General features: G+C 41.0%; 1 protein-coding gene across 1 annotated transcript; it reads right to left on the bottom strand.

Annotated features, from left to right (window-relative positions):
* Nucleotides 1–84: 84 nt before the first annotated feature.
* Nucleotides 85–26,133, bottom strand: SUMF1 (sulfatase modifying factor 1). The gene is made up of 8 exons (XM_010177022.1): nucleotides 25,960–26,133; nucleotides 23,595–23,669; nucleotides 13,194–13,276; nucleotides 10,959–11,081; nucleotides 10,357–10,471; nucleotides 9,406–9,519; nucleotides 2,748–2,807; nucleotides 85–195 (listed from the first exon to the last, which is right to left on the bottom strand). The coding sequence occupies exons 1-8, from the start codon at nucleotides 26,131–26,133 to the stop codon at nucleotides 85–87; spliced, it is 855 nt and encodes a 284-aa protein (XP_010175324.1).

The raw sequence follows: 26,133 nt of genomic DNA on the forward strand, positions 1-26,133 counted from the left end.
GTCATCAGCAAGTGACACTCCACACACCTCCTCTTCCTGGGGTGGAATTCAGCCCTTCACACCTCGGTGTGACAGCTCACTCGCTCAGGGCAGCTCCGGCGCCGTGTCCGCTGCGCAGCGGAATCCCAGGTTGGAGGCAGAGCTGTCGGGAGTGTTCTGACTGCGGGCTGCACAGCGATACCTGTAGCAGTAAGACTGCAAAGGAAGGGGAGAAAAAGGGAATTCAGTGCATACCCCAGGTGGTGCTTCCTAAGGAGAGAGGTGGTTAGATTAACAGAGCAAAACATTTCAAATGCTGTTGGACAGATCCGTGAACTGATACAGATCAAAATCCCTCTGCTGGAAATAGGGGAGATCCCACTGTGCGCAGAGAGCAGTCGCAGCTGATACAAACAGTAGTTCGAATGGCAAAGTGTCTGATAACATCATATATCCTGCTCTGGGAAAAACCTAAAAGGCCCATTCTGCTTCTTCTCAGAGGAGAAGAGCATCTCAGCACCTGGATCTGTGTGTCAGTGCACTCAGGAACAACTGGAAGTGGACAGAATTTCAAAAAAACATTCACTGAATGAGATGCAACAGGAACGGAATAACTGGAGGCAGAGGGCTTCCCAGTGTTCCTCTGGCTGGCATTCTAGGGACAGTTATCATCAAGATACAATCTGCACTGGTGGCTATAAAAACATTTACATTTTAAATGAAGCCACTGATAAAATGATTCAATCACAGATGTTCCTAGTAGACAACTTTGAATGCTCTCCTCTTCCAGAACAGGCCACAGTGACACAGCAGCCACCTCTCAGAAGATAGACCTATTTATATCCAAAATGTTATCTTAAAAGGACTGCTGCAGGGTGCTTTGCACAAGTTATTTTGAGAAGGGCTGTTAACTTACACACAACCAAATGAATTCAAACAGCACTGTAACAGCACCGGTCTATAGACATCAGCCTATGGGGTGTTTTGACCCTGCCTGGCTGTACAGATGTGGCCACGTCTCAGTGCACGTTCATATACTCACACTCCCTGAAAAATGAGAAAGTTGTGCTATTTGCAGTGGTACAGATTCTCAATGAGCTGATTTTAGGAATGGTGGTTTCTGAACTGCAGAACTAACCAGTTTAAGTGGTTCTACATGAAGTTACAGTGCCTGTCCAGCAGCAGTTATCCATCCTAGCATGGAGGAACGACAGTCACGCTGGCAGTTTCACTAAGGAAGAGCTGGGGCAGCAGACTGTGCATTTATGTAGCAACTCCAGTACAATCCACCATCCGAGTTCTGCCCCTTTTTGCTGTTATTTCAAATGATTTGGCTCAGGCTTTTTCTTTTTGTGCCCATCTTCCTGATACAGGCTTCTGGCCTCCAACCAAAAATCCCACCACTTTCATCCAGGCTGGTTCAGCTGCATGTAGCCAGGCTCTGAACCAGACTTCTGGAACAGCTAGGTTAAAAAGCAAACACACTTTGTTTTATTATTGTGGTTGGTTTGTTTTGAGGAGAGGAAGAAGGAGAGGGTGGGTTTTTTCCTTTAAACTCAGATCCCTTCAGGAGTTTGGACACACAACTGAGTTTATACAGCCCTGAGGGTGGTGACAACTTTAATGGGCTCCATCATCAAGGGAACCCCGTGAACCACATCATCTCGCAGAGGCAGCAGGTCACTGATGTTTATCTCCAGGAGCTGACAGCATCTCCATCTAAGGAGATTCAAACAGCAGTTCCTCACCAGCTCTTTGACAGCAGTGCAGAGCTGGTGTCCTCAGCACAAACAGCGCGTGGTCTCAGTGGTGCAGAGGTCTACCCTAAACCTCAACAGCACACTACAGGATTTAGAAGCTCTACTATTTTGAAAATAAAAGCTGCTAAGCATATGCAAACTTTAGCCTTTGTCAACTCTAGACTAGCTAGAGTAGGCTGAACAGATTTTTAGGCACCTAATAAAGAGCCCTTGTACTAAGAGTATTCCGTGAGTTTTTTTTGTCTTGGTACACAGCCTAGTTTTATCACCTACAAAAAAAAAAAGACTAGGACAGACTAGAATCTTCACAAGCCTTTAAAATGGGTCACATTATTCATCACTGAAAGAGTCTATTCCAGTGTTAATTTAATCAAAACTGCTAATTAACATCTGACATTGATTTCACCTAAGAAGGAAATCAGTGTAGAAAATGGGATCTCACTGTAGAAAATTTAATCTAATTATGAGAATGATTTGCCAGCTGCAGGCTTTGAAAGGGAAAAAGAACAGGACAGCTTTAATGAAAAAGGAGATCTTCAACCAGCATTTTTTCCAGCACTGCAAGAACAGTTTAAAACATGATCTGCTATTGCATTGGGGTGGTATCCAGACTTTTCAGAAAGAGCCTCAAGTCTGCTGTCAACTAAGCTGAAACATTCATCTCCCAGCAATCTTACTGCAAACACCTGATATCCTTCCTGGGTTCAGAGTCCTTCCAAAACTAAACTCACTTTCTACTCTGACAAGTATCACTCAAGCAGTACAGTGAAAATAGCATACGTCAGTTTTAACTTCTACATCTCAAAAAACATAGTGGGTAAAGCTGTTTGGTTTTTTGTTTTAATCCTAAGCTAACCAAAAAGAATTTGTTCAGAACATTTGGTACTGTTCTTCCTTAAATTGTGTGAAATCTCTTAACAAGCATCCAGGCTGACAGGAAACACTGTCAGAAGATCATTTCATTGTCAAGTCAGGTAATTTCAGAAGAAAGATCAATATGAAAAATACCTTGTGGCACATATAGGATCCACCCTTCTTCACTCTGTCCGTCCCGGACAAGGGCCCTTTCTGTGGACAAGAGGACACTGGTTAGTGTTCAAGGAAGAACAGTTGCCAACTACAGGGTAAAGGTAAAAAGTTGTACGAGTAGGGAGAGGGATATGGAGCAGCCATAAATATTCAAAGTAAATAAGTTTCAGCTGTGTCTGTCTGAACCAGAAAGCTCGAAATAATTATGTTGTACAAGACTTGCAAGCAAGTGAGAGGAATTGTTCTCCCTGCCCACTGCTGCAAATATTTAACACTGGAGTTGCTGCCACTGGCCCAGAGTGCCTTGTGCTGTGTTTCTGCAAAGCACCTGATAATATGCTGTAAAAAGCACAGTGGGAATCATGAGAGGAACAGTCTTTGAAAACAGATCAGTTCCTGTCATTTCAGAGGTTTTCCAATGAGAGATGAGGAATTTCACACACTGGCCTGCACATGTCATGAAATCTGTTTCTTATCACTTTCACTGCTCCGAAACAAACATCCCCAAACCTGTGAGCCTCCAAAAGGAACACAGGGAGCTTCCACCTTCACATGCAGCCACACTCTTCAGTGCTTCTTCTCTTTCCAGTCCAAAATCTGGTCTGAAGCACAAGTGAGTGGCTGGGCAGGGAGACATTCTGCATCATCTCCCAGCCACTATTACTCAGTTTGTTATTACGTGGGATCACGACAGCTGAAGAGGTCTGCAGAAAGCACTGCACTTAGGAGCAGCAATTTTGCAATTGTGTGTACATTTGCAGTGTAGTGTATGTGATTTATCTGAAGTGCTTATGAAATTGGCCCTAGAATTGATTTAACGAGGTTATTTCACTCTTCTTTTTCAATTCCAACTCCAAAGGATGGCTTCATAGTTCAAGCTGAACTGCTTCCTTGATAACACTCTTGCTTTGATGCGGATTTATTACGCAGGCGAACAATTCTCCCACTTCAGTCCTTTTAGCTGTGGAAGTCACTGCTGCTCTCATCTAATGCTTGGAGGCTCCTGCTGTACTTCATGCTTCCACTGTTGATATTAAATATTCTTACATGCTTTCTACATGCCATGTGCACTGAGAAACTACTTCTAGGAAGGAGCCACAAGAATATCTGTCTTCTAGAAGTGACAAACAAGATGAAGAAAATAAACTTTATTTTATTAGTTAACTAGAAGGTAGTACTGCCACTGAGAATCCTCTCAAAGTTGTAAGATTTGCATGTACACATTACACTAGTGTGCAACAAGATTTTTTTCTTATCATGTACAAGCCTCCAATAAAGAATTTTTCACATAACTTGAGGTACAAGCTGTTGTTTCTTCACTCGTTGGTAGGGTGTATAAATCAAGTCTATATTTCTAGACAATACCTTATCAGAAGAATTTGTGGAATACAGGAAGAAAAAAAAGCCATTATATTCTCCAAACCCCCACATTTTTCTCTTAACCATCATCTTTATCAGTAAATATAGGTTACTAGAAAGTCACAGCCCAGTTTTTAGCAGTTAGGACAAAAAGTATTTATTGCTACAGAGAATGTAGATGATACAAAATAGCCCCATAATAGGTTAAAAACAGACAACTGCTGAAAAGAAATTCTGCCAATTCTTTTGTCTCCTCCTGTCCAGCCACCAGACATTTATCCTGGAAGTATCTGAGGGGGAATGTCCACCGATCTGACCAGTTTGGTTACTCCTGGTCATGGCACTCTCCCACCCTGTATCAAGGGATGTCATTATCTCCCACCAGCTCCTGCATTACCAGAGGTGGAATTCTACAACAATCAACTCAAGACAAACATTTGTAACACTGAATATAAATCACAGGGACTGTAAGAAAACCCTGGAAAACCCTTCTGCTAGTACTGCAGAAGCTCCTGACTGCATCCACTGACTATGACTGCTTTGAGAGTCTTCATGTCGAAAGCCTACCCTACTGAAACCTCAGCAGTTCCACATGTATAGCAAAATTTTATATGAGATAGGAAAAAAAACAAACAACAACAACAAAAAAATATTGGCCTACTACTGCATTTAATACCCTACAAATGCTCAATGGAAAACAAACCCACAGGCAGTGTCCACTCATTCCCAAGCCCAAGTGCTCCTCCACGGGACATTTCCCAGGTCTCTGGAAATTGTCTTCACAAAACTTGCATGTAGATGCACCGAGCCCCACTCTAAGATAAGACACTAACAAGCACAATCAACTCAAACAGCCTCTTAATCTCATTTAAAGGGAAGCCAGAGGAGAGCCAGCCAGAATAAAACTGACCTAAAAAAAGCTACATGAGAACAAGACAAACCAGAGAACAATGGAGCTGTTAAGCAGGATTTCCCATTAAAAGTGTCATGCAAATACAGAGCAGCAATGTTTGCTCTTAGCTCCAAAGAAACTTTAATAAACTAAGAGGAGCACGCTAATTTAGGATTAGAATGTTTATTGTCTAACTGTAAGACTGGTCAATGTTTCAGCAGTTACACAGGGATAAACTGAGGCAGCATGTGAACCAAAGAAAAAGTTAATTGCATAAGTCTGCATCACTTGCTTGCACTTTCTCTTACAAAGCACCTCAGCAATCCTCACATCTGCAGAGGTGGAAATGTAAACTCATTCATGGCTGAGCACTAGCTGCTCAGGGAGTACTGAAAAAACCCAACCAAACCCCAAAAACCTTCACGGCTTTGTCTTCCACAGACTTGGGGTATGGCATCCTGAAAAGCCAAGATCCCCCCACTCAATAGCTTTCCTAGAATAACACTTGCAGCTAACGTGGTCAGAGTGTACAAACATTATCCAACTCTGGCCAATGTTACAGCTCAATATCATATATTTCTTATAATTAAAAAAAAAGGAGAAAGCCTGCCACGTTAGTATTGGCTCATGTTTGTATCTTCCTTATAGAGAAAGGAAATCTGCTTTGATTGTACTTACCCACAATAAAAACTAATCAGAGCATGGCAATTAAGGTGACATTTGATTAAAACAAGCAAATCTTTGTTCCATCAAACAACATTGGTTTATGCCATCATCTGGAGAAGTGCACCAGCTGGTACTGCACTGGAAGGACATTTGCTGTCCGCACACAGAGAGCCAGAGCTGCCCAGACTTTGATCCCAGATATAAACAACAGAATTTACTGCATATTGGCAAGTTTATTTTGTAGTATAATGTTATAACAGACATTATAGTCTGATTGCATAATTACAAGTGCTTGTGCATTTAATTACCAAAGCTTATAAGCAGGATTATTTTTCAAAGCATTAATAAAATACATCATAGAAACTTTTTTTTTTAATGAATGAAAACAAAGTTGCTGATCAGTTATAGAAAAAACACAAAATACTGTGTGCAAAAATCCATGCTTTCCTTGTAACTAATCCACAGTATACTCAAAATCTCTCCAGTACTAAAAAACTGCCTTGAAAATTTCATTTGTTAAACTAAATATGTTAAAAAAAAAACCAAACCAACTTTCACTAAGCTGACCCTCTAGAAGAATTCCTAGTCTTTTAGGCAGAGAGAACACACCCTATATATAGGTTACACTGACTTGTACTCTGGAGAGACTTAAGAGATTGGCTCTGATAGATATGGTGCTAATCATTTTTAATGTCTCAGAAGATACTGCAGCCTGGCTATTTTGGGACACCTTTTCACATTATGAGATTCAGTTTCCTTAATCATTTAATCAGAAAAACCCTTTGGAATTCAGTTTCAAGTGCTCTGCCTCAGACACTAGATTCTGACAATTAGTTTCCAACTGAATAAACCTAAAAGTATCATCGTTAACACCTGATTTTTAAATACTTTCTGAAGTGTCCACAAAATGTTTGTGCTGAATTTAAAAACCTAAGCAAACTCATGGCCACTTAAATTTAACAAAGCGGAAAATTCTGTGTTTGTCTTCCATAAAAAGCCTACGAGGCAGGAGGCTCTTAAGTCGTTGGATAAGTTGGCAAGGCTGACACAGGTAGAGAAATCTATTTTTCTTTAAGCACAATAAGGTGGAGTTACCAAGCACCAGTGGCAGGGAACGGATTAACCGAAAGCTACAGTTTGGATGAAGACTCCTGGAGGTTCTTTCCACTATTACCACAGTAAATTTCACATGAATTAATTGCTTCATGCCTTTCACCTACAAAAGCAAGTAGTCATCTTACACTAAAAAAACCCCAACTCTTAAGACTTTTGCTAATGATGATACAGAGCTGTTAAAAGATATCTGTGTTTAAACAAATAACGCATGTTACCTTATGCTATCCTGCAGACAGAAATAAACAACATACTCTAGAACATATCTAGGTGCAACAGACCCAAGTTCTATAAATACACACCACCAGAAGTGTTTTTATTCTCCAGACTCAGCCTGGTTCCTCTGTTTTTGCTTCCCAGTGTTGCCATTTCTCACTAGGCAATATGACTTTCAACGAGCTTTGCGCTTTTCCCTGCCCCGAGAGGTCACTGTACAAACAAGCAGCCAAATCTGAAGTAGCTGTCAGGCTGAGGAAGAGATGAACAAGAACAGAGACGGTTGCAATATGCTCCGAGCTGCCAGAGCTGTGTTCTCTCCCAGGGACACAGATGCTGCTTCTCTCTGAAAGGCTGTGGGTGGGCCAGGGGGCCTTTCCCCCTGCCCCAGTTAAGACAGCGTACGCAGATCGTGGTGCACTGGTTCCAGGCACTGAGGTGAAGCTTCAATAGTGAGAGGGGTAAAGCAGAAATTTCCCTGGTACAAACCATGCTGAGTGACCACACTGAACAGAAAGGTCAGCCTTGCTCACTCTCCTCCTCCTACCCTGGCTAACCAGGCTGCAATCAAATCAATACTCACCTCCTCTGACATGGGAAAGTTGACTGGTTTTATTGTTCTTCACTTTCACCCAAATTTCTATTCTGCTAGCTACTCAACTCTTCATCTTTAGAATTGTTGCTCTTAAACTGGCCTTGTTTCCATTCATAAGGTACAAAAAAAAAAAAATATTATCCTTAGTTGCATATAAAACACTCCCCAGAATGGAAACAGAACTGCAAGACAGCAGATGTTTCTTTCTTAATCAATCAGTATGCAAATAGGAAAAAAAATTCTAAAGAATCAGTTTGAAAGCTAAGTGTAAGTTCTATATCAACTTCATCTGTATATGTATGCAAACCATGAGTCAACGCTGGAAAATAGACAAGTGTGTTTATACATCCAAGAGACAATTCATGCAATATTGGCTTCCCATCACTGCTGAATTACAGAAACTGGCAGAAAATTCTGACTACTGTGAAATAATCAAATGGCATCATATCGATTTGTGCAGTATGTGAGAAAGGTCATGGATGAAGATACAAAACAGTCAAGGTCCTAAAGGAAAAGGAGGTTTTTTACACATTGCTAGGCCACTAAGACTGCCTGCCAACCCAAATTAGAGAGTTTTAGGCTATTTTAGATCTAACAAGGAAAAAAAAAAGCTAAGTCCCAAGCATTTCAGTTCCTTGGGAAGGTGTATGCAGTGCATGGTCCAACACACAGCTGAAGTCACTGGGGAGACCTGTGGTATCTTACTGGGACACAAGCAACTTGAAACTGGCCAGTGTGACTGGTACAGTTAGGAGGTCTCCAGATGCTCCATCAGTGTGATGGAACTGCTAGTACAGATCTAGAGCAATCTAGACTCCAAAATGAGTCTGGTTTCTCTTGCTAGACACATCCTCCTGGAAGAACAGCAGAATATCAACCTCTGCAATGTACAGAGCAGCAAAAAAAAAAAAAGTTCATCAAGTTCCACAAGCTACTTCCAATTGCCAACTTCCCAGAAAGGCCTCCAATTACATCAGCACACCAAAAAAAGACTGCATGTATCACAAGAGACCACAGCATGGGGATACTCAAATCCTGCAGCAAACAGAGAGCTCCTGCCCTGTGAAGTTTAACTGATTTTCTCATTACAGATAACTGTGTCTGAACAAAGCCAGCTCTGTGAGAGCAGAGCAGTGCCTTTCTCAGGTTTTGTCATCCTGGATAAATGAGAAAGAAGGAAATGTAATACTAGAACTGGAATCTGCTGAGAGATACTGCACAAGAAACCCCACATACAAAGCTACCCCACAGGATCTCATTCCCTGCCTGCCATAAAGGAAAGCAGTTTAACCTCTCAAAGCCTGGTAAGCTACTTCACCCCATAAACTTCAGCTTTATTACATGATGAGTTTTAAACAAGCTAGCAGAAGCCATCAGATAACTCACAATGGTTTGTTCTCTACCTGGAGAAAAATAATAATAAAAAAATAGTACAGCTTGTAGTAACATAAACAAACAAAACCCTTTTTTTAAAAAAAAAGTAATTCCTTTTTTGGAATTACTTTTGGAATTTCCAATTGCTCTTGATTTATGCAATATGATGCCAGTTGGAACTATTCAACTGCTAACCACTTGTGGAGGCCTGTCCAACAAAAAGTGAATAAAACTGCACTACAGCATTACAATTCCAGCACTGATGACTTGTGGTGTGATACTTCCTAATTCACCAGAACACAGCCCATCCCACCCCAGACACAGCAGAGAGGAGCAAAGAAAGCGTTCAGAGTAGATCTTCAATAAGATCAGAGTAGCAAGAGGGAATTCTAAATTTCATGTGATGTCAATAAAATACTTACAGGGTTGTGAGCTTCATCTGTTGAATGATGAACAGCCCACCAGTCAGAGGTCCATTCCCAGGCGTTTCCTACAATGTTGTACAAGCCATATCCATTGGGAGGAAATGCAGTGACCTGCACAAGACGTGGAACACAAGTGCCAGTGCTGTACACCACTCAACACGAAATAAGGTTTTTAATCCTGAAAACCTGCCAAAGGTGCATCTGTCTTTACTAGGAGCTTCTGCCTTCTTATCTCAAAAGCGAACCTCAAGTGAGCAGTGCAGAACTACAGTACTTATACATACTCCATTTAAATAAAACAGAATGAAAGAATTAACTATCATCCTCAATGTCCTCAGCACCACATTTCCACTACAGCACTCATAGCACGTTCTCATTCGTTTTGGAGATACATTCTCTAAAGAGAGGCACTGAAAAACAGACACAGACCTGCACACATCTGACCTCCATGTCCTTACAACTTCCAGATTCCCCTTCCCATCAAGGGTAAGCAAGAGTGGCTGTCAACTCATATGTATGCAGACTTTACTGATTAATTTTGGGTTTTGTTTTGGTTTGGTTTTTTTTATTTTTATTTTAAACTACTGTATGTCTTTTGTGCCTCAGGAACAACTACCCAAAAAATGAGAGTTCAAAAAATTGTAATGTCACAAGTGCAGGCAGTATTCAGCATCTGACTATAAACTGATTGGAAAGGGGGAAAAGAGGTCAGTCTGAGAGGAACTAAAAGTCAAAATGAAAGTAATCTTTACTTTTCAATTAGCTTTTAAAAAGTGTCCCTTGGTAATACTCAAGCCTGCATTGAAATTACTGTAGCCTTAAAAATCTAAAGCTGAAAGAGTACAGGAATGGAAATCAGCCATGGTTCATTGTGTTGAACACAGACCTCAATTTTAGGAAGACTTGAGTTCATTTCCATGTGCCTAATTCACTCTGAGACACACTTACAGGCGCAGTTCCTCTGTATCCATCTTCTGCAGTGTTATTAGTTGGGAACACTCCCTGCCAGATGTTGGCATAATGTTGACCTTTTGGCTGAAGCTTGTTGCCCCACGGGAAAAGTCTATTAGAAGAGATACAGAAGCACAGTTCTCAAATATATATTTTTTTTAATTAATAAAAAAAATTAGACACACTACACACATGCCCCTTCCTCTCTGCCTTACCCTGGGAACTGTTTGTGTTCCAGTCCCATTCTTAAGCTCTTTTGCAACTCTTTCAGCCTTGGCACTAAGCTCCTTCGCTATTCCTTTCATCTCCTGCAATAGCAGCAGTCCTGTGTCTTGACATTTTGTCACATCTCCTGCTCTCTTGGGCTCTCTGCATTCTCCTCCCATTATAGGGTTCAGATTACAATATATCACTGAGGTATTTAGGGAAATTCACTTACCTAAAGGAATCTGTTCAGAGTAAATCACTGTTATATTTACCACAGATGTGCATACTACACAAGAAAAAGACATTGAGGGTAGTAAAAATCCACACAACTCTTCCTTACCTAGTAAATACCAGTTTTAAACATTTATCAGGGACACATTTGTGACAGGTACCTGTTTTCAAGGCCCCCTCGACAGCTGTATTCCCATTCAGCCTCAGTTGGTAATCGTTTCCCTGCCCATGTGCAGAATGCCACAGCATCATTCCAGGAAACATGAAGAACTGGATGATCCATTCTGGGGAACAAAATAAAGAGGACAAGATCATCAGCAGAACTAGGCAGTCCCACAGCTATACAGCACGAGGACTTAATGAAACTCTTCTGGAGATGGTCACAAAGGACTGGGAGGAAGTTCACAGTTCAGTTACAACTGGACAGGCTGTCAGATTACTTTTACAGAAAAGAAGCTAATTAAAGAATGACAGTAAGCTACTAGTAGATGCTGGATTGGAAATGCAGCCAACACAGAAAAAGAGAAGAGAAAAAAAAAATTAAGTTCTGTTTGTCTCCTCAGGCTTTTACATACAGCTCTGTGCAGCTCTGCTTCCTCACAAGAGCCACTGCACCCAGGAGCCAGCAAAGAACCACCAACACACCGGCTTCTGTGGAAGTGCAGGTGCTCAGAGACCCAGGGGAAGACACTGCACTGCATGGTAGCACCACTACTCCCTGCTAGGCTGGTTTAACAGTATCTAAACAAGCAGCAAAGATCCTCAATAGGAAAATTTATATTGTGATCCAATGGCAAATGCTCTTCACTTCCCTGTGCACTCTTTGCTGCAGGTTCTTTCCTTGCTGTCAGTTGAGGGAGAGGCGAGATGAGAAAGAGTCTTTACTCTTAGCAGCATCATATTTTGCAGCACCCAATCAAGAAAACAGTAAACTGCAGAAATTTAACAAAAAGTATTTTCTTTTTGGTGTCTCAAGCAGTCCACAGTTTCCACAAAAGCTCCCAGCTTTCCTTTTGCCCTTACAACCTTGGACTATTTTTCCAGAAAAAAAACACCTAGTCATTCTGGTTACAAGGCTCCTCCCCATCCAAGCCTCTAATAGACCAAGATACTCCAAGAGCTGAGGGTACTGGTCCAGAAGACAGCTAGAGAGGACCTCCTATTAACTTGTCTTTCCTGCCTTATTGAACAATCCAGCATATGTCTGTTGGTCCATGAGGCTACTTCCATGTGGGAAGTTCACCAGCAGTTGTACTAGGTGTGGTTTGCACTGTACTTCTACAAAACTAGATTTACATGGCAGGTTTCCAACTCTTATCTGCTGACTGTGACCTAAATTTCTGTCTCCCCCTAACAACGCCTCCGGATATTATCTCTATTTTTTGCCTCAGATAATTCTTTCATTGCCCTTGAAGAACAGGCAACGGACTAAGCAGTTCAGCCATCAGATGATGTTACACTAACATAGCCCTGTCCTCAGAGGACTCAAAAACATCTACTAGATCTAGGCTAGAGAGTTTGACTTACTTCAAAACACCAGTTTTGAAACTTTAACTAATTGATTAAGGCAGCTAGTGCCAACTTCACTGACACCTGCCTAGCAAGAGCTGCAACGTAAGAGGTCCCAAATGAAGACGTTCACATCCAGGTAAGCGTACAGTAATTTATGTAACTGAACAATGGCTTTCAACATGTCCAGCCCAGAGCTAGTTCTGCAGTGGCCACAAAAACCACCTGAGAATAATGAAGCCTTTTGATTTTCCAAGCATGAAATCCATCCCACTTCTGAATAGAAAGAGACTGCATAGAGACACGGATCAGCAAGTTTCAGGGTTCATGGTAGCAAAGAATAGCCTGTTAAGAAAAAGTACAGTTTTCCAAAGCATTTAGAGCTTCTAAAGTCACAACTGATTTCTCCATATAGTCAGAATACAGTAAAAAGCACAAAACTTTTCAGTTTTCTGCTTCCAAAGAGATAGGCCTCCAAACCCCAGAGAGAGGGGACACTACATGGACTCCTAGAGTACGCATGCAGCTAGTATTCAGTCATCTTCTCCAAAACCACATCTGCACTGAATGCTCTGAAGTTGCTGATCCTCTACAGATCTACTCTGAAATGTGAACAGAAAACACACTGAAGCACATTTCAGTACAGTCTCTTTTCCCTCTGGTGGGAAGTGCTTATAGACCTTTTTGAAATACTGCTATGCCACTGACCATACAACTACTGACTATTGCATGCAACACACTAGAAGATGGGAAAACAGTCACAGAAGCAGCAGCAGCAAACAGGTAACTAATTAAAAACCCTTCCTTGCACTCCCATTCCTGGTGCAAGTTTACAGGTGTATTTACAGGCACTGTGCAGTATAATTGACCAGTCGTTTATGGCTTACCTGTTGGAGATACTGGAGTCAGGACCCTCAGGGTGCTTCCAGTTGGCTCCCTTCACAGGCAACCACCAGGGAGCAGCTGCCACCTGAAAAGGGACAAGAATGGCCACGGAAGACTTTAAATTCCCAGCTAAAGGCTATTCTGAAAAACCACCATGTGTCAACAGGCTACAAAGCTTTCACTCCCAGCTCGTGGCTCTGCCTACAGCCCACTGACCTATTATGATGAACCAAGGTGATGCTTTGATCCTCATTACAACAGTGCTGGCCAGGGAACAGCACAAAGAAAATACCACCCAAAAACAAGCAAGAGGGAGACCAAATCCTGGGCATACTTTTCAGTGTTGTGCCCTGGCTGTCCCTCCTTCCCTTCTACATTTTCTCACCTCCAGGTCTGATACAATGCACAGTTTATTCTGGTTGAAGGCACAGCCTTCAGCACACTGTTCTGTCAGAAGTTTTTGGTTCTTCACCTCTGAAAACATATGCCCAGATCACTCAGATGGTAGTGGTTGGAAGAGGTCATCTGTGTCATTAGAGTTTTACTCTATTCTTTTACAGCACTGCCCACAGCACAGCTGAACCAGCTAACCTCCTGGCTGACCTCCATCCCAGACATTCTGCAGAGATGATTAAAAAGACAGTTTTGTCTTAAAGAGAATTTTCATCCCAATTATTTGCTCCTTAGACTCAGTGTTTATTCATAACTAACACAAAATCCTGGTGACCTCCTTTAACTAGGGTCAAAACATGCATCTTGCAACACATTTGCTTTCTGGTTAACTAATTCAGTAAGCTGATTTTAAATTATTTGCTATCAGCTTCCAGAAGGTGGAGACAGAAGAGCCACAGAAGTCAAGTGAAGCTTTTTTTTTTTTTCTTTCCAGTTGGTTTGCTGAGCAACATCAAGCTTGCAGACAAAATAACATGTAACAATGCAGACATCTAGTACTTCTCTCTAACCAAAAGCCTCAAATTTGGTTCTGCAATGCAAAAGAATTATTCCTGTAATAGATTCATTAAGGATTTCTTCTATTAAGCTTACTTCAAACCTGAGAAGGTCCATGCACAGCACATTTAACTGTTCTATTCTGATTCACGTTCACTTAGAAATACTTAATAATGAGTCCTTTCAGAAAACTGAAGCAAAAAGACACTAACCATCAACAACAGTGTTTTTTCCAGCAACTTGAGCACTTGTTTCCAGCAGCTTGCTTCCTACAGCTCTGTTACTGAGCATTCAAACCCAAAGATGGGATCTTCATTCAGAGAGATTCTCTGCTTAACTCTCATTGCAATAAAGCTTCCAAATGACCAAGCTGCTAAACAGACACAACAGTCAATATGTTTAAAATTAGTCTGTTTTAACCAATTCCTTGTATATTTTGAGCTTTAAACTTTAATCTATACTCAAGATAGGACTGAAATCCAAAGTTAGAATTTTACAGGTCTTTAAGGAAAATTAGACAGCTGCAGTACCATTTGCTAAAGGTTCTCCATGATCCTGAAAGGCCACGAGTAAGAGTTCATCCCAACAGTTTCTAAGCACAATACATTTTTGTAAATTAAACTGCTGGCTTTGGGATAAAAATCTCTGCAGCAGACTGCAAAGACTTATTCTTTAGGAGACTTTAATTTTGGAAAACATTTTTGTTATGCAAAAGAAAAAGCAGATGCTTTCAATCAGAATGGTTTATTTTAAACTGAGAAAAATACAATCTCTCCGCATGAGAGCACTACGTGTGCGTGTCTCCTGTTTCTGGCTCTGCTGAACTGAACACCAAATGGCTGCCAGTCTTTGCAGAACACCCAGATCTTTGGAGAAGTTACACATATAGTACTAGGACAGTGATAACAGTGATAAACTACGTACAACCTTCAATAATTAATTGGAAACTAATCTAAGTCAGCCACTGACACCAGTGAGCATGCACCAAGATCCTCCTTCCAAAAGAGAAAAGTCATGTACCTGAAATTTACAGGCCTTTCAAAAAACTTCTCAGAAGTCTTTAAAGCTTTTAATTGCTCTAAATCTAATTAGTAGAGGAGCTAATTAGACAGAGATATTACAACATCACAGTTAATACAGCAAAGCCCTCCCTTGCCACTAATGAGCTTAGTTCCTTTCATAATGCTTGGTGTTCTCATGCTTCACCCCAAAACATGTGTTTGCTGTAGACTGGCAACAGATTCCTTTTGTAAAAACAGCAGCATATGTTGCTGAATACAGCTGAAAAGATACTGAATTAGGGGACAACATCTCCCTCATTCTGATTAACTCTTTCCAGCACAGCCTGTCACTTGTAGCAGAACTGGTTAAACACAACTGCCCTGCAAGTTGTGCACAGCTGCCTCCACGCACAAGGAGATGGAGAAGCAAAGCCCATTTCAGAGGTGCTGAAGCTCAGTGCTTGTTTTGTTCTGATCCAGCTGAAAACTTAAGATTATCCGGCTCTTTGCTCCAGGATTAAACTTAAGAACTCACTGTTCTGCTTATCATGGACGCATAGTGCTGTGAAGAAAAGAAAACATGATATGATAATACTGGGAAGATACACTAACAGTTAATTCCGACCTACGAGTTTTCCACTCAAATGAAGCAGTTTGCAGAACCGAAGCCCATACTCCCACTATCAGCTTGCATAAAATCCAAAGTTTTAAGTATTCAATTTTCTTTTCAAAGTAGGCTTGGATATCCTAATTTTATTGCTCCATTAACTCGTGACTTCAAGATTTTTAAGACTACTTGACAATTACCTTAAAGAAAATTCCTTCCATATAAAAAAATGAAAGGGAGGAAGATCAGGAAAGTCAGTTTTATTGTGAGCATTACACCGTTACTGGTACTGCAAAAGCAGTAAAACACACACACATACCCCCAAAAAACAACAAACAAACCCCCAAAAAACAAACCATAGCCCAAAAAAACCAGCCAATAAGCATGAAAACATTTGTATTGGTCTTGCATCTAACATGGCCACTGGCTCTGTTAGATAAAAATAACCCCCCACTTCAGCTTCAAATTTAAAATTCAAATCACATTTATGTATTAGAATTACCAAAAATAAACTCAACTGAGTAGCTAATCTTGGCTCTAATTCAATTTCTAACATGCAAGTCACTTGAAGTAACAAAGACATAGATTTTAACCTTAAGACAGGCCCATAAGATGATGAGAAATTCATGCTGTTGTCCAGGCATGTAGCACCAAATATCTTTTTTTATGTGCTACAGCTATTTAAATACAATAAGGCCTGCATTGTAGAGTAAGAACTTTAGGAACCAACTGTCTGAAAAGAGATTTTCTGAGTGAAAAGTAGTCTAAGTTTGGAAAACACTTCAAGAATCATTTATTAAACGTTGGGTTCTTAAAGAAAGATGCTCACACGTTAGTTTCAGAAGTTGACTTAATAGGTTACTACTTGTTTGAATCAGATTGTGTTAAGCACTGCACATCTTTAATTTGCAAAAGCATCCTCTTGGCTGCAGAAGCAACGTGTGCATAGGCCGGAAGCAGGGGAGGTACGAGGCAGCATCTCTGGGAAATACACCCAGGGGTCTGGACACTCATTGCTAGCATTGGTAGGGTGTGAGAAAAAAATTAGTTATTCAGAATATAATTTTTGGATGAGGTTTTATTTTATCCATGTAAGGCTGATACACATAAATCTCTGTCACTTTTTGCTCCTCTAAGCCATATCTTAAATCCTGAAGAGCTGATTAATGAACTACTGAAGAAAGAGGCAGACAGAAAATAGAACATTTTTTTGTAGGGCAGAGAGTTTAGGTAATAAAAATAATTACTGTGTGACAGATGAGCCACTGTCATTTTCCCCTCAGAAACCACAAAGAAATCACATTAGTTGGGGTCCTGGTCACAAATAACTTTACACCTCTTTTTCTAAGCAGTATCAGCATCCCTTCCAACAGCCCTCAAACACCTCTCCCCTCGCTAAGATTCAGGGCAGAGATCTCCCTCCCAGCATCCCCAGGCAGCTCCCAAGCACACATCACCACAGCACCCCTTCTCCCCGCGGTACAGGAGCCCACTCTGCCAGCCAGGCACTGCCAGTGAACAGGTACAGTTACCCCACAGCTGCCTGCAGGAGCAGACATGGGTATGAGCAGATCCATGGACACCAGGATGGTGATTCAGCAGCCCTGGACCCCAGCGAGCAGCAGCAATTCCGAGCTGCTGCATTAGCACAGCGCAGCTCCCAGCCAAGGTTACCCAGGCAGGTTTTTGGCTGGCTGCTGTCACTGCCTTTGTGAAGTCCTGCTCTGGGTCAGAGAGGACAATCAGTGGAGGGCAGAGACCAAGCTTAGCCCCCCACTCAGATTCAGGACACACCAGACCACGAGGGGCACTTTGAAACAAGCCAGAGCTGTGCAATGGTCCCACTCGATTTTAAAGCCATTTTCCAAAGGCAAGGAGGAGCCCTCCGGCAGATGCACGCTCCCTGTTCACCTTCACCAGCCTGTAGCTCTGCTGCTCCTCGTTACCAGCAGGCTGCAAGCAGCAGGAACATGACCTATTTCTGTGCAGCACCTCATCTCCACAGCAACAGGCTTGTGTTTAAGTTGAAACAGCTGTAACCGAGTCAGGGAGACAGTGCAATGTAAATAGTGTAGAAGTGAACACCACTTCGAAGCTCAAGACAAAGAATAGATCTCTCCCAGCCCTTTATCAAGGTTGTCATAGTAGCTGCATAAGGGAGACATAATCTACATATGCAGCTATAATTCATATTTGTACTTGCAGAGACTCTGCAGAGAAGAACAAACCTTCTATAATTACGTACATAAACTGAACCGAAACATGATTGTCAAATTCTCCGCCAAATCAGTAATTAAGCACACAGAAACAGCTTAGGAGTAGACAGTTGAGTATTTTTTCCAGAAGATAACTCATCCTTGATGTTGTCAGCTTCTGCAACGCTACTGCAAGTCTCATGCTATTTATTAGATCAATTAAAAGTCCCAGCTCCCCAAAAGCTCTAATTACAGAAGAATCTGTTTTCATTTTTATTTTCTAAGTTTTCTAGCCTCCCTCATTAGCTCAGAAATGAAAGCAGTAAGGGTTTTTGTTTAATATGGAATAGTGGTATTGTATGCCTTGAGTTAAGTCCCAATATTTTAAAGTAGTTTGAAATTGCAGTACTGCAAAAAGGAAAGGCAGCAGCTTTATCGAATAAGAACAGATATACTTTAAGTCATCACTTAGAGAAAAGATTTCAGACTTAATTGGAAACCAGCACTTTACTTTTAGAGGGATCCTTTCCTTTGCGTAAGGAAAGGTCTCTGAATCTCATTCAAACAGCGTTAACACTGCGCAGCTATGTCAGTCCTCCAAGGAAAATAACCAAAAGTATTTAATGCTGAAATCCAGTAAGATTCATTAAGTGCAATTTTTGGAATCCGAAGAAGCTTCTTTTGAGGAACTGATATTCCTGGTGAGCTCCATCTCTGGAAGTCTGTGTCTGAGCCAACATGTCAATCTGCACTCAAGCTAATGATTTTTTTCCAATAACGAAGTGAATGTGAGCTGCACGGATCTATCTACAGCCTGAGCAGGAGCAATGCCCTGCTTTAAAGCTGTAGCTTATACTGATAAATACAGACCAATATTACTGGTAATTCCCAGTGAGAGATGCTTCCTGCACATTGTTCTTTATCCCAATAGTGGGAGTACAGCATAAGGAAACAGAGATTAACAGTTCAATAGCTCCATCTTCCCAACTCCTTACAGGGAAGCACTGGGGTCTGCAAGAAATAGGCTCACCCATCTCTTCTATTTCAGTTTGCTCTCTGAGAGGCCTCTGAAAAAGTAAAAGCCAAGCATAGTATAGGTGAAATTCACCCTTAAAATAGCAATAAGTGGATTTGTCAACTTCTGCTTATGCATCCTATGCACACTGACACTTTAACAGTATCAAAGTGTACAATAACCAACCTGCTCTCCCTTCAAGCCACAGATAAGCAGGTTATTACTGCACGCTGTCAGAGGTACATTCTCCATAGTAACTGCTGCAACGCCAGCACTGCTAGCCTACCTGCAAACACTGCTCCTTTCATCAGGAATTCCAAGTACTCACTTGAAACACATAGTATTTTCACTGCTTGTAGAATGGGACTATGCCCTTTGTGTTAAAGGCTAGAGGCACTGCTATAAATAAGTAAATTGCACAGCTCAAGACCACCGCAGAGGTTTCCATATAAACAAGGAAGAAAACAGCATCCAATAGTTCTGGATGGACCAGAACTCATTAACAGTATTTGCCCAGCTCTGCCAGGGAACTAATTTCATTGCATTCTCAGATCAAAAATTCAATACCTCCTAAAGACAAACGAAGTACAGAGATTTGTATGCTTTCGGTCTCATCACTGCAGAGTTTATCTGGCCTAGGAGCAAAATTTAATTTTGTTATCTTCCACAAGCCAAGAATAAAAACGTTCCACTGCTCTCCAGTGAGCAAATCTGCCTTACGCTGCACTCCAGTCTCAGTAAGTGCTATCCTGTTTACCCTTTTCATGGTAGCTGCACAGCAAGCAAAACCCTTGCAGTTATTTGCAAGAGCTCTCAAATCCCCTCATTAGCAAGCATGCCTCAGTACCTTCTCATTTCACAGACACAATCCCCATGCTTTTGCTCAAGGATACATTAAAATGCCATGTAAATGACATTTTACAATGCCATGGAATAATAGCACTGTGCATGCATTTCTCCCTCTCCACTTTCTCCTTCACCCAGTCAGGGAGATAAAAGAACAGGAAAATTATTTCATCACAAAATAAGAATGGCAAAATCTTTAAATTCTGAGCTTTTTCCATTTCCCCAAATTGCCTTAAAAGAAAGAAAAAAAACGAACCCCAACAATCTCCAAGTGCCAAGCCATTGGCAATTCTATGTGTTATATGTATGACATCTAAACCAAAGCCAAGTATCCAAAAAAGGTCATAACTTAATAGCTATAATAGATGCAGCAATTGGAATCTGCAAGTCTGAGAACTGATTTTAATATGTGAAGCTATCAAAACTTGTTAAGCCCACACAAAATGTTTTGGTTTCAAAGGAACTTTCACGCTCACCCTAGAAAATCCTTTTTTATTTGAAAAAGTCCTTGCCAATTCTATCAGTAACACCCTCATCTGTTACAGTGCTAAATTTTCACTCTCTGCCATGTTACCACCACAAACTTAGAGGCCAAAACTAAAACCTGAGTTCCCAGAAACCTAGAACAATTCAATTATTGGCTGCTACACCCCTTTTTACTGCTTCCCTTCCAGAGGAGGGTTAGGTCCAACCTACATTCCTGTAGCAGTAGCTATCTAGGAGACCACCTCACCTCCAGGAAACGCACACCCAAAGCTCCAACAATTACTCTATGTGCTAAGCTGGTTTGCTCCTGCAATAGCTTTCACCAGCCCCACCTCTAATTTAGCTGTCTGCTTCCTTTCAGGGCCCATGATAATTTTGTCCAGTATAGAAACTGGAAAAGCCAAAGTGGCCAAATAGAGCAAAACCTCCAGATATTCCCCAACACACACACACGAGGCTCATTATTTATAGGAGCTGTTATACACCATTTGGTTCAACATCTTCACTTCCACCTTTCTCCCACTCTACCACTGAGCTGCTTTCTCCCAGCTCCTTGCACACAGGAGCTCCTTGCTGAACGCTGGATGTCATGGTAGGTAGCTGGTGAGGGGGCAGGCAAACAAGAGGAAGAAAAGCAGCTTCTAGTTTCTTTTCTCTTCTGTTCTCACAATATGACCATGTTTTAGAACATAAGTTGGTCCACATCAGTGTGAAGTTAAGAACTGCCAAACCAAAAGGCAGACAGTCACTACTATCCAGATCTCTTTACCCAAATAATTAGTACAATCTTTCTCTGTGACTATTCTGACAATGCTCTGCATGCCAATAATTAGCACCATGACCTAATAATAAATACTGAAAAACATGGCAAAAGGACAGATTCCTAAAGTTTAGTTTTAATAAATGCAGAAAACCTTCCTAAAGAAGCAGCCAAAAAGACCAGTTTGGGCTCCACTCCAGCTCTCTGGCAGAATACTTGTTCTGTGAGCACTACAGCCAACACTTCAAAATTTGGCTGACACACCCAGGAAAGTGGCTCCCAACACTCTGTATGTGTTTATACAAATAGCCAAGGCTGAGCTTACACCAGCATTCTTCGGGTTTGTTTGTTTGTTTTAAAACAGAGAGCCTGATTTAGAGATTCCTGCATCACAGAACTAGGGCAGGAGAAAGGATTTCTCTAATACCAACTGTTCCTTCTGTTGTGAAAACAGGATGAGCCCACCTGCATTTATTCTACCCTCAGCATCAGTTATGCAAGTATTTGGCAAGTCCAATTTAGTCTTCTTGTATCTCACAGTACAAAATGCTGCTCTCAAATTAAACTATAACGAACTATTCTTGTAATCTTCCTTTCCTTGCAGTAGGAAACAAAACACCACGTTTTGCCAGTCATTCACAGCACACAGGGCTTCTTCAAACCTCTGATCTCTCAGTCTGCCCCTCAAAGGTAAAAATAAATAAATAAAAAAATCAAACCCTGCAGACTTCCCCTTAAACAAGGGCAACATTTATATAGAACAATTAATATTCATGGCTCTTCAGTTATTGCACCATTCACGTGGAAGGAAAATTCTCTTTGTGTGAGAAACGATTTTGGAGAAAAATTAAATTACTAAATACTAAAGTTCAGGTATTCTCAGTTCTTTGTCATAATAAATAATAATCCCCTAAACTCTTCAAGTTGTACCTAGGCTCAAGTGGTGTGCATAAGTAAAACCTTGCTACGAACTAAAGGAAATAACTTCATCTCAGACTGTCCCACCTCTCTTTGCTTATCTAGCATCAGACAGTGCACACAGCAGCAAGAAAATGCTGTGCTCCTCACAGGTGCAGTTTCACTTAACACTTGTTTATGTCCCACTGAACTCTGTCCAAAAGATGCCGTTTCAGTCCTGCTACTACCTTATCTCTGCCTTGTGTACATCCTGCTTCTCTGTGTTGACTCAAGCAGTTGCACAATGAGCCAAGTTAGCTTCACTGATCTAAAAGTTAACCAAAAAAGCAAAGAAACTCATAAATGCAACTTGAAGCCACACACCCCTCCAGAATTGCTACGCTATGCACATAAGAATGCTTCATTTCTAAGGCCTTTTTAAAGGTGTGGGACAAAAGATCTGGAAACGCAGTGTGTTCATCAGACCTGAGGATAATGCTGATGGGAAGGGACCTCAGGAGGTCATCTTGTCCAAACTTCTACTCAAAGCAGATAAATTCATCTAGGAGATGACAAGACATAATCTGCTTACTATCAGGAGCAGTAAAGGTTAAGTGACCTGTTAAGGAGGACAAAAATGAAGCCTGAGAAACACTCAGCAACACATTCACAACAGAACAAGAGGAAAGGGAGGGATAGGGAAGCTTCACTAGACTTTTTTTTTTTTTTAAAAGAGGAAAGGGAGGGATAGGGAAGCTTCGCTAGACTTTTTTAAAAAAAAAAACAAACCAAAAACAAAACAAACCAGCAGCAAAAACCAAACCCCAACATTCACTTCCACCCAACAGGAAAACTGGATCAGCTCCAGTTTAATCAGCACTGCATGTACCAAGATTGATGCTGCCCTAGCAAGATCAAGGGAACTGAAAAACCAGCAAGGCCTACAGGATCTTTTACAGAGCTGGAAGCAGCACAGTAAACTCGAGCCATTCACAACATGATGAGTCTTACACACTCAGGTCTGCTATCAAAATGGCACTTCTTCGGAATATTTGCCTCTAGTTAACCTAGAAAAAGCACTCGTGCAAGCACCACTATTGTATCAAACACACAGATCATCCTCATTTGATTAAATCAGTAGGGTCTGGGATTTCCCCACTTTGCTTGGGCATCAGACTGCATCAGCAGAGCGTGGGGAATCTGAATTACTCCTGTTCTTTGCCTACAGAGCCCATCACTCAGTAGAGCCACTACTGACATCTGAATTTTCAAAGCATCACTGTGTTACTCATAATGCAAATCAACAGCCTTATATCTGCACCACTTACCACAGTCCTAAATCTCTCTCATTTAGGATGCAAAAAGAGACAAGAAGGGGTTGATACCAATTTTTGATAATCAGGAGATTTTTTTTTTAATTGTTTGTTTAAAAAAAAAAAAAAAGAGAGAGAACAGAGAATAGACTGTAAATCCTCAATGCTTGAGGGAGTCAATTATTCTAGGCCAAACACCCCTCCATAAACCCCATTTTTATACATGGCTTTGGGAAATTACTGCCAAATTACACGATTTAGAGATTACTGCCATAATTGCTAACACATCTACCCCAGTGCCTGCGAGGGCAGGTTTACCCTGCTGTGTTACTCACTGCCTGGTGGATGTCAGCCTTCACGTCCTCACTCAGCATTCCCTCAAACACAAAGGAATCGCCAAACTTCTCTGCCTACGGAAAAAAGCAAAAGATTCAACCATATTATCAAAGGAATGTTAATTCTTAAAATGCCACTCACATTTACAGCTTTATTTTATCAAAGATAAGGAAATTCTAATAGTCATTTTGAGTTTTCTTTTAAAGAAGCTATTTTGGAACAGAAGAGAAGGCATTTTATCTCTGGATGTCATTGTTCTTCAACAGCCACTGGACAGATGGCAGCTCACAGAGCTTCTGAAAATGTTTTTACTTCTATCAATTCAAAATGCAGTTCCAATTGTCCCAACTGCTTTAAAATGGTACAGTGAATAATCTAACATTCAAGGGTATATTTAATTTCTCTTATTTTTCCTTTGGGAATCACAATAAAAGACATAAGCCTTGTCACCTACTGCTCTTTCATCATTACTAGCACCGTATTTTAAAGTGCTGTTACAACCACAGAAGAGTTAGAAGTTACATAATCATTATCTCTAGCATTATATAAAGGCAAAAGGAACAAAAAATACAAATAATTTCAATGAGTCACAGTACAAGATCCTACCATAGGGGTTTTTTTTTCCCTTGGTAAACTTAGCAAATTGATATACTAGGGAAGTCAAAACGTGATCAGAATTCAACACATTTGCCCTTCTCAGTTTCTTCATTTTATAATAGGCATTAAAAGACAGATGATCATCATGAGCTGCTTCTGCATGCTTAGAACTCATCAAGAAGCACAGTTTGAAAGAAGGATCCCATTCAGCACCTAAACTGCAAGAAGTTTGAGCACATGACAGTAATCCTTATACATTCAGTTTCAGAAAGAGAAGAGAACAAAATATTTATTTTTTCCTCTACTGTCCATTCTGAAAGGCCCAGAGGCAAACAGGTTTATCACCTAAAGGAACTCAGATTTCAGTCTGACAGCCTCCATCAAGTGTTTGGTTTTGTGGGGGTTTTTTGTTTGCTTTAGTTTTTTGGGTTTTTTTTTTTTTAAGTTTGTTAAAAAAAGAAAATACTTTTGGTTCAACAAGACAGCTGTACATCTGGAGATTTTTTTTCTCTTCAGCTTTCTATTTATTTTCAGGTTTCATTTGCCACTGGAGTTCAGTCTAGTCTGTAATAACAGAAAACTAGGAAGTAGGTTGTTTCTGTTTACCCACAGTAAATAATGTGGACATTATTTAAATACACAAAAATCTGCTCAGCTGCAGCCCAAAAAACCCCACCCTGTAGAATCAGTGCTGTTTCATCTAAATCTGAGTGTATTTTATCACATCCAGCATAACAGGGGGGCCCATGTGAGAGGGAAAGGGAGAAAGAGCAAGTGGAGCACCCAACTACACCAGCCAAGACATGAAGCTGAAACAGGCTCCATCTGATGCAGTGCCACATTCAAATCTCATTCCAGAAGCTGTTTTGCAACAAGCCCTGTTCAGACTCAAAGTTGTTAACCAACCTTTTTTCATAATCACTGAGCTAAGAACTTAAAAAGAGAAATAGTGTCATAGATAAAAGAAGCCCTTCATCCAACCAAAAGGATCCTGCCTTCCAAATGAGAACCAGTTTATGAAGTGAATTCAGCAAAGTGCCTCCTTTGAGACCTGATCATCACCGAGGCTTTTATTTGCCTGAAAGGCCTGTCAGGGTTTTATAAAAGTTGCGTAGGAACAGTCAACTGTCAGGAAAGATCAGAGCCTCAGGCACAGGTAGCTTCTTTCTTGGAAGAACCTGAACATATTCTTTCTTAGTCCATTGTTCCCAGTAACATGCACAAAACTATTATTATACTTGCTATTATATCTTCTTTAGACAGCAGGGCTTTCTATCACTCAGCTCATTAGCAAGTAGCTGCACTGAACTAGCCTGCAGAGTCCTCAGCTATCACAGCTTTTTAAATCCTTTCTCCCTTGTTCCTCTAAAGTAAGGAAAATCTAACAACATACTTGTACTGGTACAAAGAAATTCTAGGACCCAAAGGTCAAAAAAACCCCCAAACAAACCAACCCACCCTGCACAGACACCTTCAGCCATCTGTTTGCTTCAGCCAGGCTGCCTCAGTCATACTGCAGGGAAGATATCATTTCAGAAATCAAGACACTAAATGTAACAGCATACATCTAAATGCCCTTTCAGAGCCCTGGGCAGCAAGGCAAGACAATTTCATCTCTCCACTGCGTACATCAGAAATATTCTAGTGTGCAAATCCCAAGCAAGTATTGTGATGTCCTTTGAAAAATAAAAGCCTTAAAGTTTTTTTAAGAGGGATTTTGCCAACACGAAGAAAGATGACAGGAGACTGTATACCCTTCTGCCTTACCTCAGTAACATACCCAGTAGAATTCACAAATCTCTCAAATTCCTCATTGCTGACCTCGTACTGATCCATGTAGAAACTGTTAACATGGACTCTTCTAGCAGGCCATTCTCCATCTTGCTGTATTTCAGGCTCATCAGTGCCCATTGTGAACACTCCTCCTGGAATAGCGACCAT

Source organism: Antrostomus carolinensis, unplaced genomic scaffold (genome assembly GCF_000700745.2).
Source record: "Antrostomus carolinensis isolate BGI_N321 unplaced genomic scaffold, ASM70074v2 scaffold18180, whole genome shotgun sequence".
In the NCBI taxonomy this organism is placed as follows: Eukaryota; Metazoa; Chordata; class Aves; order Caprimulgiformes; family Caprimulgidae; genus Antrostomus; species Antrostomus carolinensis.

What these genes read in the sequence shown, in the direction of transcription:
- SUMF1 (XM_010177022.1), bottom strand. Translation starts at nt 26,133, where the DNA reads ATGGTCGCTATTCCAGGAGGAGTGTTCACAATGGGCACTGATGAGCCT. An exon ending in GATACAGAGGAACTGCGCCT is followed by an intron (nt 9,520 to 10,356) that starts GTAAGTGTGTCT and finishes CGTCTTGTGCAG; the next exon opens with GTCACTGCATTTCCTCCCAA. An exon ending in CAGATGAAGCTCACAACCCT is followed by an intron (nt 2,808 to 9,405) that starts GTAAGTATTTTA and finishes TCTTGTCCACAG; the next exon opens with AAAGGGCCCTTGTCCGGGAC.